The sequence below is a fragment of the Myotis brandtii genome, unplaced genomic scaffold, assembly GCF_000412655.1.
Source record: "Myotis brandtii unplaced genomic scaffold, ASM41265v1 scaffold136, whole genome shotgun sequence".
Lineage (NCBI taxonomy): Eukaryota > Metazoa > Chordata > Mammalia > Chiroptera > Vespertilionidae > Myotis > Myotis brandtii.
Window position 1 is genome coordinate 1,379,850 of NW_005354829.1, and position 16,551 is coordinate 1,396,400.

At 44.2% G+C, this 16,551-nt stretch overlaps 2 protein-coding genes across 2 annotated transcripts in view; both read left to right on the forward strand.

Moving 5' to 3' along the window:
• Positions 1–3,486, forward strand: part of LOC102254055 (folate receptor alpha-like) — a 6,938-nt gene extending 3,452 nt beyond the window's left edge. Inside the window, exon 4 of the mRNA XM_005860553.2 lies at positions 3,368–3,486. Within this exon, the coding sequence (XP_005860615.2) occupies positions 3,368–3,486 (119 nt within the window). The remainder of the gene's footprint in view (positions 1–3,367) is intronic.
• A 1,485-nt stretch (positions 3,487–4,971) lies between these two features.
• On the forward strand, positions 4,972–6,378 carry LOC102254352 (putative tripartite motif-containing protein 75). The gene has a single exon (XM_005860554.1). The coding sequence runs from the start codon at positions 4,972–4,974 to the stop codon at positions 6,376–6,378; it is 1,407 nt and encodes a 468-aa protein (XP_005860616.1).
• The last annotated feature ends 10,173 nt before the right edge of the window (positions 6,379–16,551 follow it).

Here is a 16,551-nt window from a genome sequence, read left to right on the forward strand (position 1 = left end):
GCCTCCTGGGGGTGGGTGGCGGCGGCCATGGCGGAAATGGCCGTCAGAGCGCTGTGAGGGCTGCCGGCGGCCGGAGGTTCTCACTGGGTATTTTGTTTGTTTGTGTGTGTGTTTGTTTGTTTTCTTCTGTTTTTATTTTATTTTCTTTCACTGGGTATTTTGGAGCTGGTTCTCTGGCGGCAGAGTGGATACTTTAGTGTTTCACGTGTGAAACGGCCGACATTTTGGAACATGCTTCCGTTTGGCAGACTGTATGTGTATTGGTTATGGTGTTGGCAAGTAGAGCTTTACTTTGCCTATCTCTGTACTCTTCGTCTATCTCCGTATCTTGAAAAGATGTTCAGCAGGGCTTTCGTCGCGGTACCGGGACCACTGCACTGACCGGAGGGCCCTGTTAGGCTGTGGTGCTCCCAGGTGCTTAGCAAGATCGCCTGGTGCTTCCGGTCAAGTGCAGTGCAGGCCCGCAGGGCGCCCCGCCGTTACCCGCCCAGGGGTCCAACCCCTCAGTCATGGGTTATCAGAGTGAAGGGTCACTGTCACTAAAAAAAGAGGAAGCACGCTGAGACTTGAAGGCCAACACCGTGAACTGACACGCATTTTCTTTTTCTTTCTTACATATTTTTATTGACACGCATTTTCTTGTATTCCATCTTCTAAAACTGACTGTAAAGTCCCACTTATCAGCAAGGGCCAGGTAAAAATACATGCATACAAAAATTCAAGAATACATGAGTGAAAAGCTTCTGTTTGCCATAATTTCTGAATCCAATTAAACTTTTGTGACATTTATAGTAATGATGAGTGCTAGAATTAAAACTCTCCACTTAGAACTTGTAAAGAAATTAACAGAAATTTACATTATTTTGGCTTAATTGTATGGCAGTTGTTCAGTAACTTTCCTCAACACTGGAGATGTTTCTTTTAAGTAAAATAAGGGGCCTGCAACCAAGGTATGTGCCCTCGACATGAATCGAACCCGGGAGCCTTAGGTCCACAGTGAAGCCTTGGTACTCTAACATCCTGCATTTGTAATACTCATGAGAGAAGGAATCATTGGGAGTAAAGTCTAAATATAATGGAATGAATCGGGGGGGGGGGGGGGCTGGGAAAGATTTCTGTGGATATGTTGCCTAGGAGCTGTTTTTAGAGAAAATGGAAGGGAGGGGGAGAGACACAGAGAGAGAAACATTGTTGTGAGAGAGACACATCAATTGGTTGCCTCCAGCACAGGCCTGACCAGGACCAGGATGGAGCCTGCAACCAAGGTACATTCCTTTGATCAGAGTGTAACCCAGGACCCTTCAGTCCCGGGACTGACACTCTATCCACGGAGCCAAACTGGCTAGCACTGTACTAGGTTTTTGCTTTATAAGACTCACTGTTTTACAGATTGATAGCATATAATAAATGTTTTGATTTTTTTTAATGTGGGTGATGTCAACTATAATTGAAAAATAAAGAAGAGAATGTGGGTAATTTTTTAGTAATCGATGTGAATACCAACTTGCCTAATAAGTAATCTGCCAAAAATAAATTGTGAGGCAGAATTTTAAAGCTCAAAGAAAGTAACAATTTGGCTGGGATCTGAAGAAAAATGCCAGTAAAAAGGGAGTAAACAGTGTGTAAGGGGCAAGGAGCTGCCATGGACAGAACCTGCTTGTGCAAAGTACTGTGGTAGGGGATGTCATAACCTGAGTATGGAGAGAGAGGGCAGGATTGCACAGAGAGGGTGAAACTGGTGAGTTCCGAAGTTGTATGTTCCTGGGTGAGAAAAAGCAGGCCTCAGTCTTTCAAATTTATTCTTCTTCAGCAAAGATGGGATTAAAGGTGTTGAGAGGCTGGAAGAGGTTAATGAGGGGGAAAGGAGGACCTATGAAATATTAACAATAAAGAATTATTATTTTTTTAAATCCTCACAGAGGATATTTTTCCATTGATTTTAGAGAGAGGAAAAGACAGAGAAACATCTATGTGAGAGGAACACATCGATTGGTTACCTCCTGCACACTCCCTGACCAGTTCTCAGGCAGCTGAGGAGACTGCAACCCAAGTACATGCCCTTGACCTGAATCAAGCCCGGGACCCTTAGGTCCACAAGCCGCGACATATCCATTGAGCTAAACAGTATAGGGCTCACTAGTTTTGCCTTACCAGCTTCAAAGGCTGGTGTGTGTGTGTGTGGGGGGGGGGGGGGGCGGTTCCCAGCTTTTCCTGACATTCAATTCCTGACCTTGAATTGCATTCTATGCATGTGATAAATCAGTTTTCCAACGTGGGGAGGTGTTCAGAGTAAATCTAATCTGGTCCAGTTCCCACCTACTTAGGTACACAGTTAGATATACCATGCATTTGAGAAGTATAAATGAAAAAAGCAAGTAAATCTTGATATACAGTATAGTGAAGTCTTGGTATCTAACTTAATTCATTCTGGAAGGATGTTCAAAAGCGATTTTTTTTCAAAAACCGAATCATATTTTTCCCATTAGAAATAATGTGAATTGATTTAATGCATTCCAAAATGATTCTCTGTTCTAACCTTTCTTATATACACAGTACATGCCTCATGTACTCTTTAATCTATAAATAAACACTGCTTAAATTGATCCAATCTCCCAATACTTGCCTTAAACGAATTTTTTTTATATAAAACTGCCTCGGAAATGCTATCAGTGGTTAACCAGTTTTCCTTTATCCAATCAACAAGAGTCTTTCTACCTTTTTTAATATATATTTTTTTTTATTGATTTCAGAAATGAAGGGAGAGAAAGAAACATCAGTGATGAGAGAGAATCATTGATCCACTGCCTCCTCATGCCCCTGAGGATGGAGCCTGCAACCCAGGCATATGCCCTGACTGGGAATTGAACTGTGACCTCCTGGGTTCATAGGTCAACGCTCAACTACTGAGCCACGCCAGCCAGGCTCTACCTTTTCAATTGCCTGTGATTATTGTTTTGTGAGCACTTTTACACCCTTAGCAACATTAGCACTCTCTCTTTTTATTTTAATCCTCACCATAGGATATTTTCCCATTGATTTTTAGAGAGAGTAGAAGAGTGAGGAAAAGACAGAGAGAAACATCAATGTGAGAGAAACACATGGATTGGTTGCCTCCTACACACACCCTGACCAAGGCTCAGGCTAGGGAAGAGCGTGCAAAGGAGGTTCGTGCCCTTGACATGAATCGAAAACAGGAGCCTTAGGTCCACAGGCCTACACTCTTTCCACTGAGCCAAACTGGCTAGGGCAACATTAGCACTGTTGATGGTCACTTTATATTTTATATTTGTGCTAATCATTTATTTAGTCAGTAGCAAAAGCATGCTTTCCTTTGTTTTTTGTCCAAGACACTTTTTGTCATTCTGAGGTAACAACATGAAAGAGCTGTCAGGTGGAAAACTGAAGTTTTGGTCGACAACTGAGACATTTTCTGTGAACAGTTTGGTCAAGAGAACTGAATTGTTTGAGATGGGAGATGAGGTTTGACTGTATCATGAATTCAGTGTTGTCAGAAATAACTGTTGTGTTTTGTTTGTTTGTTAATCCTTACCTGAGAATCTTTCTCCATTGATGTTTTTAGAGAGTGTAAGGCAGTGAAGGAGTGGGGTGGAGGAGAAAGAGAAAAACATTGCTGTGAGGGACAAGTCTATTGGCTGCCTCCTGAGCTCGCCCCCATCGGAGCTGAGGATCAAACCTGCACTAGGTACATGCTCTTGACCAGAAAACCCAAGACTCTTGGGTACATGGGTCAACACTGTAATCAGTGGCACAAACTGGCCAGGGTAGAAATAACTGTATTTTAAGACAGAAAGTGCCAAATCCATTGCTGAGGTTTTTCAAAAATTGGAAGTGATTCGAGTTGGGATTTTTACATTTCTTAACCTGACTCTCTCTCTCTTTTTAAAAAAAAAATATATTTTATTGATTTTTTACAGAGAGGAAGGGAGAGGGATAAAGAGTTAGAAACATCAATGAGAGAGAAACATCGATCAGCTGCCTCCTGCACACCTCCTACTGAGGATGTGCCCGAAACCAAGGTACATGCCCTTGACCGGAATCAAACCTGGGACCTTTCAGTCCCCAGGCCAATGCTCTATCCACTGAGCCAAACAGTTTAGGGCTTAACCTGACTCTCTTAATGTTAAGGATGTTAAGCACTTTCCCTAATCCCCTAGATCAGTGGTTCTCAACCTTTCTAATACCGTGACCCTTTAATACAGTTCCTCATGTTGTGGGGACCCCCAACCATAAAATTATTTTCGTTGCTACTTCATAACTGTAATTTTGCTGCTGTTATGAATTGTAATGTAAATATTTGATATGCAGGATGTATTTAGGCAACCCCTGTGAAAGGGTCGTTCGACCCCCAAAGGGGTCGCGACCCACAGGTTGAGAACCGCTGCCCTAGATAATAGGGGACTAAAGCTGAAACTTAGCCCAGGGACAGAGAATCTAGCAGGAAACATTCTCACACTTTTGCAGTTACATGCAGACCCACAGTGATTAATGTGGATGTAGGTGACCTGTAGGGCTGGGGAAAAGAAATCAATGGTTCCCTCAAAGATGATAGTTAACAGGGCAGGGCCATAAGACAAATAGTAATCTTTTTATTTATTTTTTACATGAAACCATATTTTCTCATCCACAGGAACTAATAGGTACTTAAGAGTCATAATTGCTCTCTGACCAAGAGAATTGCTGAACGTGGATTCATATCCTCTTTGCTGTCAAGGAAGTAGTCCTCCAACGACTTAGATTGGCTGCATGTGGGCAGTGGAGCTCCTCTGGACACTACCTCTATAGCTAAGGACCTCACAGGACACCAAGGGCTGACCTTAATCGATAAAGAGAATTTACACAGGAAGGCCAGTGAGATCTGAAGGTGCATCTGCTTCTCAGTGGAGAGGTTTCACAGAGCTCAACCTCCTGAAGAAACCCACCCACCTCAGTCCGTCCTTCATTCAGGGCCCAATGGCAATTGAAGCAGCTCTGGCAGTACTCCAGACAGAAATCAACTGTCCCATCTGCCTGGATGACCTTCGAGACCCTATCACCATTGAATGTGGGCACAACTTCTGTCGCTCCTGCATCCAGCAGTCCTGGGCTGATGTGCAGGACAGGTTCCCTTGTCCTGTGTGTCGTCACCCATGCAAAGACAGGCACATGAGGAGCAACACCCAGCTGGGAAGGATGGTTGACATCACCAAGCTCCTCCAGATCACCAGGGGCAAGATGAAGCAGCAGGAAGGGAGGCGCTTCTGCAAGAAGCACAACAAGTCTCTGACCCTCTTCTGTGAGGAGGACCGAGAGCTGTTGTGTCCCCTGTGCACTCAGCCCCCTGACCACCAGGGCCACCAGGTGAGGCCCGTGGAGGAGGCTGCCTCTCATCACAGGCAAAGGCTCAGCAGTTACATTGAGCCCCTGAAGAAGCAGGTGGCAGACATTCAGAAATTAGTAGCCACCCAAGACAGGAAGCTATCAGAACTGAGAGAAAAGGTGGAAAACCGGAGAGCGAAGTTAGCCTCTGAATTTGAGAATCTGATACAATCTGTAGAACATGAGCAAGAGGCAGTTCTCTCAAGGGTAGCTGCAGAAGAGAAGCACATTCAACGGAATCTCATTGCAAACAAAACTGCATTTTCAGACCACATTTCCAAACTTAAAGTTCAACTAAAGGAGATGGCAGAGAAGAGTGTGATGTCAGATGTGAAATTGCTGATGAATATCAAGGGTGTCTTCCGCCATTGTGAAAATCTAGAACCTCCAGGTGTCTATTGCTTCCAGTTTAGTAGAGAAGAATTCAGTCTTCCTCCACAGTGTTCGGCCCTGCAGAAAATTATACAGAGATTTAGAGAAGAAGTTACCCTGGATCCCGAAACTGCACATCCTAATCTGGTTGTGTCTGAGGATAAAAAGTCTGTGTCATTTGTGAGGAAAAAGCAAAGAGTTCATAAAAATCCGAAGGGATTTGCAGTCGACCCAGTTGTCCTGGGTACTGAAGGGTTTGACTGTGGCCGACATTACTGGGAGGTCCAGGTTGATGACAAGCCTGAGTGGGCCGTGGGGGTCTGTAAAGACACCCTTTCCAAGGAGGAAAAGCAGCCCCTGCTCAGACAGGAGAACAGATGTTGGACAATTCAGCTGAAGGATGGTGACTATGTGGCACAAGGGCCTGTTCCTGTCACCCTTGTGCTGAAGGAAATGCCCAGAGGGATTGGCATCTACCTGGACTATGAGTTGGGTCAGGTTTCCTTTTACAGTTTGAATGACATGTCTCACATCCATTCCTTCAGGGATACTTTTTCTGAGGTGCTAAAGCCTTACTTCTATGTCGGATGTGATCCAAAACCTCTTACTGTCTTTGCATTAAAAGATTAGGAAGGATGAACTGTCATTTAGTTTCATTTTCTTCCTGTGATTTACAGACAGTAGGTAGAATTTTTTTTTAGTCATAATTTTATTTTAGTTTTATTTTTGAATGTATGTTTATTGATTTCAGAGAGGAAGGGAGAGGGAGAGGGAGAGGGAGAAAGAGATAGAAACATCAGTGATGAGAGAGAATCATTCATTGGCTGCCTCCTACATGCCCCCTACTGTGGATCCAGCCCCCAACCGAGGCATGTGCCCTTGACCGAATTGAACCTGGGACCCTTCAGTCCACAGGCCAAAGCTCTATCCACTGAGCGAAACCAGCTGGACCTTATTTTTATTTTATATATATACTAGAGGCCCAGTTCACAAAATTCGTGTGCAGGGAGGGGGTCCCTCAGCCCAGCCTGCACCTTCTCTAATCCAGGTCCATCGGACATTCCTCTCGCAATCCAGGACCGATGGCTTCTAACCGCTCACCTGCCTGCCTGCCTGATCACCCCTAACCCCTCTGCCTGCCTGCCTGATTGCCCCTAACTGCCCTCCCCTGCCAGACTTATTGGCCCTAACTGCACTCCCCTGCTGGTCTGATGGCCCCTAACCGCCTCTGCCTTGGCCCCCACCACCGTCATTTTGTCTGGAAGGAGGCCTGGATGACTGGAAGATGTCCAGTCAACCTGGTCTAATTAGCGTATTACCCTTTTATTAGTATAGATATATTTTAATCTATATTGTTGAAAGTAGTACATAGGTCTTTCTTTGTGTAGGTAGAATTTTGTATGACTATCAGTGTTTTGGAACCAAAAATTTTTTTGTTGATTTTTAGAGAGGAATATAGAGAGAGAAACATCAATGTGAGAGGGGATCATTGATTGGTTGCCTCCAGATTGCACCCAAACTGGGGATTGAACCTCAATCTGGGTATGTGCCCTGACCCAGATCAAACCTGCCCACCCTTTGTTACATGGAACGATGCTCCAACTAACTGAGCTTCACTGTGCTGGGCTAGCACCAAAATTTTGTAAAAAGCACTTCTGTGACCTGAACACTTGGGATATGTCTCTCTCTCTCTCTCGCTCTCTCTCTCTCTCCATCTTTTTCCACCCATTTTTCTTCAAGAGCAAGGTGTGTGGGAACAAATGGAAGTGTGAAATATTTGGAATATTGATTGATCAATTCTTTCTAAAGTGTTTCTGAAATTTTAGGACTAGAATGTATTGATTGTAAGTCACAGCTTCAATAAAGTTTTTGTATATTTACATGTATTACAAATTTTGTCTACGTTTCAGGATGTGGCTTTATGCATAAGTACATTACATATTCCAGGTGGGAAAGAAGATAGAATGGCGGGACTCTCAGTGGGTTTCTAATATTTTTGCATGTGTTGAGAGTAAGGAATTGATTGCTTCCAACGTTTTTTAAAATATGTTTTTATTGATTTCAGAGAGGAAGAGAGAGGAGGAGATAGAAAATTCAATAATGAGAGAAAATTATTGATCATCAGCCCACAACCCCGGCATGTGCCCTAGATCAGAATGGAACCCAGACCCTTCAGTCCACAAGCTGATGCTCTTTCCACTAAGCAAAACCAGATAGAGCTTCCAACCATTATTCAGATATTTTTATTTTAATATTTATTTTTCCTTTTTTTGTTAATTTTCACATGAGGATATTTTTCCATTGATTTTTAGGGAGAGTGGGAGAGAGAGGGAAAGACAGAAACATGGATGTGAGAGAAACACATCAATTGGTTGCCTCCTGCACAAGCCCTGACCAGGGCCCTGGCCTAGGAGGAGTCTGGAACTAAGGTACATGCCCTTGATCTGAATCAAACCCTAGAACCTTTGGTTTACAGGCCCGGGCTCTATCCACTGAGTCAAACCAGTTAGGGCTCAATAGTAAGTAAGTAAGTAAGTAAGTAAATAAATAAATAAATAACACAATGGTGCTGAGAGGATCAAGAGAGAATAGCCAGGGTGCAAATTAGATCCTGCATATTAACAGAGATCATCCTTTCTGGACTGATGAAAGCATTGAAAATATGATTCTAGCTAACCCCTCCCTAGTGGGGGACGAGCCACTGGACTTTGGCAGGCTTTGTGTTAATAGCTAGGTCTGCCTCATGGTGTATATACACCAGGGTCAGGTCATGGCTCATGCAGTCCTGAGTAAGACTGTGTAGAAAGATCCTTGTGGGAGATTCGCCTTTTCCTTTTGGCATTACAGACCTGACCGCAGCTGTCTGCTCCTGGTAAGTCGTGATATGGGACCAAGTGAGTGTGGGAGGCTGGAGTGAAGTAAGACCACTGGGTTTCTGAGTGCCTGCTCTGTGCCCTGCTGAGAGACATGTACCTCCAAAGAGAATCCAAACACAGGATTGGCTTATTTAAAAACACATGAAATTAATTATGTTTTCCTGGTCCCCGTCAGAACCTTCAGTCACCTAAATGCCCTTTAACATTTTAGATATCTAGATCTGATCCCCGAGGAGTCAGGAATGGGAACGTTTGTATGGGGTAAAGCCATGGCGAAGGTCCTCAAACACCCGCTGCACAGAGTTGCCCAGAGCCGTGGGTGGTAAACACCCCGCTTTGGGTGCAGCTGCTCTCTATGGGCCCGGTCCTCACTTCGAAAGAAAATCCTATTTCATATTAAAGTTATTTTAGGACGAATGCTTTTATTATGGTTTGGGTCCCTTGGGGAGTTTTGTACTAAGTCATAGAATGATTGCTAAAATTTCAGAAACCAGGATCCCAACCTGAACTAAGCAGGTGACAAAAGCCTCATGTTGCTGGCCTGGAGCTGCATGTGGACTACCTTCCATTATGTCTCAGGGAGGCCGGGTTTGTGTACCGGTGGAGATAGGTGAGAGTGTTTGTGTATAGGAGGGCAGGGGAGAGGTTAGAGCCATGGGCCTGAATCCCAGATACTCAGAACCAGTATTGATTTGATCTTCCTTAATGGGCCTGGAGAGAGCCACCCACAGTATAAGCAGGTGGCCCAAAGTCTCTCAGTCACTAAAGGAGACCCAGAGACCTGGCCAGTATTTTAGTTATTCAACAGCTTTAAACAGGGACTGAGGTGATGATTGGAGATAAAGCCATGGCAAGGATCACAGGGAGGTTACAGTAATGGGGAATTGAGGTCTACCAAATGTGTGTGAATTTGCAACATGAGTTGAAAATAATTCATGATACTGCTTTTACTGTTCCTCGACAATGTGGCAACCGAGGAGACCAAACATGCAGGTCACTTCAGCCTCTTCTTGGTCTCTATTTAGATCAGTGCTGACTGTAGGGGAAAGCTCAATTATCTTGACTAGTTGTAGCTCACCAACATCAAAGGCTAATGTGTGTGTATCTGCTGCCCAGCTTTTTCTCACATTGAATTCCTGACCTTGAATTGCATTCTATGCATGTGAAAAATCAGTTTTCCTAGGTGGCTTGGAGTTCAGAGTAAATCTAATCTGCTCTGAATCCCACCGACTTAGGTACACAGTTGGATATACCCTGCATTTGAGAAGTGGAAATGAAAAGCAAGTAAATTTTGATATAGTGGAGCCTGGGTTCTCTAACTTAATTCATCCTGGTAGCCTGTTGGAAAAGCGATTTGTTCAAAAACTGAATCCTACTTCTCCCATTAGAAATAATGTAAATTGAATTAATACCAGCAGACCCTCAAATGATTCTCTGTTCTAACGTTTCTTATAAACACAGTACAGGTCTCATGTACTGTTTAATTTATAAATAAACACTTCTTAAATTGATCCAATCACCCCTACTATCCTGAAAGATTTTTTATATGAAGCTGTCTTGGAAATGCTATCACTGGCTTTTGTTTATCTAACTAACAACCAGTTTGTGTACCTTTTCAATTGCCCCTGATTAGTGTTTTGTGAGCACTTTCACACCCTTAGCAACATCAGCACTCTTTATTACTTTTTCCTTTACTCCTCAGCTGAGGATATTTTCTCATTGGTTTTTAGAGAGAGTGGAGGAGAGAGGGAAAGAGAGAAAGAAACGTGAATGTGAGAGAAACACATTGATTGGTTGCCTCCTGCACATGCCACAACCAGGGCCAAGGCAGGGGAGACCCTTGAACCAAGGTAGGCGCCCTTGCCAAATGGAGTCTGACCAACCCTTAGGTCTGTAAGCCAATGCTCTACCCACTGAGCCAAACTGGATAGGGTTCAACAATAAAGATTAAAAAAAAAAAGTGAGTACGACCCTTGCCGGTTTGGCTCAGTGGACAGAGCATCTGCCTGCAGACTGAAGGGTCTCAGGTTCAATTCTGGTCAAGGGCATGTACCGTGGTTGGGGGCACATTGGAGGAGGCAGCTGATCGATGTTGCTCTCTCATCAATGTTTCTCTATCCCTCTCTCTTCCTCTCTTTAAAAAATCAATAAAAGATTTTTTTTTTTTAAAAAGAATGAGGTAAGAGACTGTTGCATTAGTCATGAAAAAAAAAAAAGATGTGGCATAAGTCAGGATAGTTGTAAAAAAAGCAATGTGAGTATGTAAGTAGGTAAATACCTGGTGCTGAGAGGATCAAGAGAGAATAGCCAGGGGGCGAATGAGATCATGCATATTAACAGTTTGATCCTTTTGGGCCTCAGGAATGTGCTGAAAATCTCCTTACCCTGGTTCACCCCTCCCTCGTGGGGGACGAGCCAATAGACGTTGGTGGGCGTGGTTAATAAGTGGAGCTAATGGGGTATATATATTAAAAAAAAAAAAAACCTGGTGCTGAGAGGATCAAGAGAGAATAGCCAGGGGGCGAATGAGATCATGCATATTAACAGCTTTAATCTTTTTTGGACTCAGGAATACACTGAAAATCCCCTTACCCTGGTTCACCCCTCCCTCGTGGGGGACGAGCCAATAGACGTTGGTGTGCGTGGTTAATAACTGGAGCTAATGGAGTATATATACCAGGGACAGGTTAGGGCTCATGCAGTCCTGTGCCACGCTGTGGAGAGAGATCCTTGTGGGGGATTCAGCTTTCCCTTTTGGCGTTCAAGAACGGAGAAGAGCCATCTGCTGCTGGTGAGTCCGGACAGGGGACCAAGTGGGTGCGGGAGGCCCGAGTGAGGAAGACCTGTGGGCTCCTGAGCATCTGAGCAGTGCCCCGCTGAGAGACATGTACCTCTAAAGGGAACCCAAACTCGGGATTGGCTTATTTTAAAACACAAGCGGTTAATTATGTTTTCCTGGCCCCCGTCTGAACCTTAAGTCACCTAAATGCCCTATCAAATTTTAGATATCCAGGTCTGACCCCCGAGGAGCCAGGAATGGGAACATTTGTCTGGGGTAAGGCCAAGGCGAAGGTCCTCAAACACCCGCTACACAGTTGCCCAGAGCCGTGGGCGGTAAAAACCTCGCTTTCTGTGCAGCGGCCCTGGAAGGGCCCAGTCGGCACTTCTCGGGGGAATTCTAATGCGGGTTCAGGTTATTTTAGGACCTTGCTTTCATTATGGTTCGGGGCCTTCCTAAGCCATCAAATGCTTTTGCTAAAATCTCGGAAACCAGGATCTCAAACTGAACGAAGGGGGTGACAAACGCCTCACGGTGCTGGTCAGAAACTGCATGTGGACTTCCTTCCCTTATGTCTCAGGGAGGCCGGGTTTGTGCACAGGCGGAGGTAGGTGAGAGTGTTTGTGTATAGGAGGGCAGGGGAGGTTAGAGCCATGGGCCTGAATCCCAGATGATCAGAACCAGATTGATTTGATCTTCCTTTATCGGCCTGGAGAGAGCCACTCACAGCATAAGCACGTGGTCCAAAGTCATTCAGTCCCTACTGGACACCCCCAGACCAGGCCGGTATTTAGTTATTTAACAGCTTTAGCCAGGGACTGGGGATACATGGCGACATTCTCAGGGAGATGACAGTAATGGAGAACTGAAATCTTCCAAATGTGTGTTAATTTGCAACCTGAGTTGAAAAAATTCATGATACTGCCTTTACTGTTAACCACGCCCACCAAAGTCCAGTGGCTCCTCCCCCAGGGGGGAGGGATGAACCAGAGTAAGAGGATTTTCAGTGCTTTCCCGAAGCCAGAGAGGATTAACTGTTAATAGGCATGATCTAATTTGCCCCTGGTATGCTCTCTTGATCCTGTCAACACCATTTATTTATTTACTTATTTTTTTAAATTACATTTTTATTGATTTCAGAGAGGTAGGCAGAGGGAGAGATACATAGAAACATCAATGATGAGAGAGAATCATTGATTTGCTGCCTCCTGCAAGCCCCTCATTGGGGATGGAACCCATAACCCTGATGTTGGCCCTGACGGGAATCCAACCAGTGACCTCTGGGTTCATAGGTCTACACTTAACCACTGAGCCATGCCGGCAGGGCATTTATCTTTTTTTTAAATCTCTAGTGTTGAGCCCTATCTGGTTTGGTTCAGTGGATAGAACCTCAGCCTGCAGACCTAAGGGTTCAGGTTGCATTCCATTCAAGGGCCCCTACTTGGTTGCAGACTCCTCCCCTTCCTGGGCCCTGCACAGGCATGTGCAGGAGGCAACCAATGGATGTGTTTCTCTCACATCCTGGTTTCTCTAGGTCTTTCCCTCTCTCTTCTACGCTCTAAAAAGCGATGACATATTACCCTCAGGTGAGGACTGAAAAAAAAAAAAGAATAGAGTGCTAACTTTGCTAGGTGTGACAGTGCTCAGAAACAACAATCACATGCTATTGAAAAGGTTAAAAAAAACTGTTGTTGATTGGATTAACTAATAGCGATTAACCAGTGATAGCATTTCCAAGGCAGTTTTATATTAAAAAGTCCTTTAAGCCCTATCCGGTTTGGCTCTGTGGATAGAGCCTCGGCCTGCGGACTCAAGGGTCCCAGGTTCCATTCCAGTCAAGGGCATGTACATTGGTTGCGGGCACATCCTCAATGGGGAGTGTGCAGGAGGCAGCTGATCAATGTTTCTCTCTCATCGATGTTTCCAACTCTCTATCCCTTCCACTCTGTAAAAAATCAATAAAGTATATTAAATACAAAAAACACACAAAAAAATACCAACAAAAAACACAGCCAAACAAAAATCCTTTAAGGCACTGATCTTAGCAGAAACCATGTGGACTACCTACCATTATCTCTCAGGGAGGGCGGGTGTGGGTAGAGGTGGAGATCGGTGGGCATGATTTTGTATAGGAGGGCTCGGAGAGGTTAGAGATATGGGCCTGAATTCCAGATACTCAGATCCCGTGTTGACTGGACTTTCTTTTTCTTTTTTTTTTTAATTGTTTTATTGCTTAAAGTATTACAAAGAGTATTACATATGTCTCCTTTTTTCCCCACCCTTGACAATCCCCTGGCCTTCCCCTACCCCCCAGTGTCTTATGTCCATTGGTTATGCTTATATTCATGCATAAAAGTCCTTCGGTTGATCTCTTACCCTCCGCTCCTGCCCCCCAACCCTCCCCAGCCTTCCCACTGTAGTTTGACAGTTTGTTTGAGGCTGTTCTGCCTCTGTATCTATTTTTGTTCATAAGTTTATAATGGTCTTTATTATACACAAATGAGTGAGATCATGTGGTATTTTTCCTTCATTGACTGGCTTACTTCACTTAGCATAAAGCTCTCCAGTTCCATCCATGCAAATGGTAAGAGTTCCTTCTTTTTTACAGCAGCATAGTATTCCATCATGTAGATGTACCACAGTTTTCTAATTCATTCATCTACTGATGGGCACTTAGGCTGTTTCCAGATCTTAGCTATGGTGAATTGTGCTGCTATGAACATAGGGGTGCATATAACCTTTCTGATTGGTATTTCTGTTTTCTTGGGATATATTCCTAGAAGTGGGATCACAGGGTCAAATGGGAGTTCCATTTTTAGTTTTTTGAGGAAACTCCATACTGTCCTCCATAGTGGCTGCACTATTGACTGGACTTTCTTAATAGGCCTGCAGACACTCAGAGTATAAGCAGGTGGCCCCAAATCTCTCAGTCCCTTAAGGAAACCCCGAGACCTGGCCAGTATTTTAGTCATTCAACAGCTTTAGCCAGGGCAGCTGCATAGAAACCAAGGTTTACATGCAGGTTACGGTAATGGGGAATTAAGGTCTTGCAGATGTGTGTTAATTTGCAGCCCTGAGTTGAAAAAATTCATGATACTGCCTTTGACTGTTGGGTGATATTGTGGCAACCGAGCTGACCCAACCTGGAGGTCATTCCAGCCTCTTCTTGGCCTCTACTAGGATCAGTGCTGACTGTAAGGGAAAGTTCAACTGTCTTCTCAACTGTTTAGGAAATGCTGTGACTGGCTATCTGCTTTTCACTTATCCAATCAACAACAGTTTTTCTCCTTTTCAATTGGCTCTGATTGTTTTGTGAGCACTTTCACACCCTTAGCAACAGTAGTTATCTTTATTATTTTTGTAATACTCACCCGGGGATATTTTCCCATTGACTTTTTGAGAGAGGGAAATACAGAAACATGGATGTGAGAGAAACATGTTAATTGGTTACCTCCTGAACATGCCCAGAGTCCAGGGCCCAGAGGAGCCTGCAACCCAGGCACATGCCTTTAAATGGAATGAAACCTGGGACCCTTAGGGCCTCAGGCCAAAGCTCTATACACAGAGCCAAACCGAGGAAGCTTGCATTAGCTCTCTGGATGTTCACTTTAGGTTTTAAAATTGTGCTAATTGTTGATTTAGCCAGAAACAAAAAGCATTCTTTCCTTATTCATTCATTTATTTTATTTTATTTTTTATTTTTTTGGTCTGAGACACTTTTTGTCATGCCAAGGTGTCAGTATGAAAAAGTTGTCAGGTGGAAAACAGAAGCTTTGGTCAACAACTGAGACATTTTCTCTGAACTGTTTGGTCAAGAGAACTGAATTGTTTGAGATGGGAGATGAGGTTTGACTGTATCATGAATTCAGTGTTACCACAAATAACTATTGTGTTTTGTTTGTTTGTTAATCCTCACCTGAGAATCTTTTTCCATTGATGGTTTTAGAGAGAGTGAAAGGCAGTGAGGGAGTAGGGTGGAGGAGAAAGGGAAAAACATTGCTGTGAGGGACAAGTCTATTGGTTGCCTCCTGGGCTCACCCCCATAGGAGCTGAGGCTCGAACCTGCACTAGGTACATGCTCTTGACCAGAAAACCCAAGACTCTTGGGTACATGGGTCAACACTGTAATCAGTGGCACAAACTGGCCAGGGTAGAAATAACTGTATTTTAAGACAGAAAGTGCCAAATCCATTGCTGAGGTTTTTCAAAAATTGGAAGTGATTCAAGTTGGGATTTTTACATTTCTTACCCTGATGTTAAGCACTTCCCCTAATCCCGTAGTTCAGTGGTCAGCAAACGCATTAGTCAACAGAGCTAGATATCAACAGTACAATGATTGAAATTTCTTTTGAGAGCCAAATTTTTTAAACTTAAACTATATAAGTAGATACATTGTTATTAACTTAATTAGAGTACTCCTAAGGCTTAGGAAGAGCCACATTTGGCTCACGAGCCACAGTTTGCGGACCATTGCCCTAGATAATAGGTGACTAAAACTGAAACTTAGCCCAGGCACAGAGAATCTAGCAGGAAACATTCTCACACTTGTGCAGTTCCATGCAGACCCACAGTGATTAATGTGGGCGTAGGTGACCTGTGGGGCGGGGGAAAAGAAATCAATTGTTCCCTTAAAGGTGGCAGCTACCAAGGCAGGGCAACAAGACAAATAGTAAATAGTCTTTTTTTTTTTTTTTTACATGAAACTGTATTTTCTCATCCCCAGGAACCAATCGGTACTGAAGAGTCATCGTTGCTCCCTGATCAGGAAAATTGCTGAACTTGGATTCATATCCTCTGAGCTGCCAAGGACAGTAGTCCTCCAGCTACTTTGATTGTCTGCAGGTGGGCAGTGGAGCTCCTCTGGGCACCTACCTCTGTAGCTAAGGACTTCACCAGACACCAGGGGCTGACCTTAATTGACCAAGAGAAATGGCAGGTGAAGGAGCTGTGGCAAAACTCCAGACGACAATCAACTGTCCCATCTGCCTGGATAACCTGAGAGACCCTGTCGCCATCGAATGTGGGCACAACTTCTGTCGTTCCTGCATGGAGCAGTCCTGGGCTGATGTGCAGGACAGGTTCCCTTGCCCTGTGTGCCATCACCCATGCAAAGAGAGGCACCTGTGGAGCAACACCCAGCTGGGAAGG

Coding starts and splice junctions, on each gene's coding strand:
- LOC102254352 (XM_005860554.1), top strand. CDS start 4,972: ATGGCAATTGAAGCAGCTCTGGCAGTACTCCAGACAGAAATCAACTGT.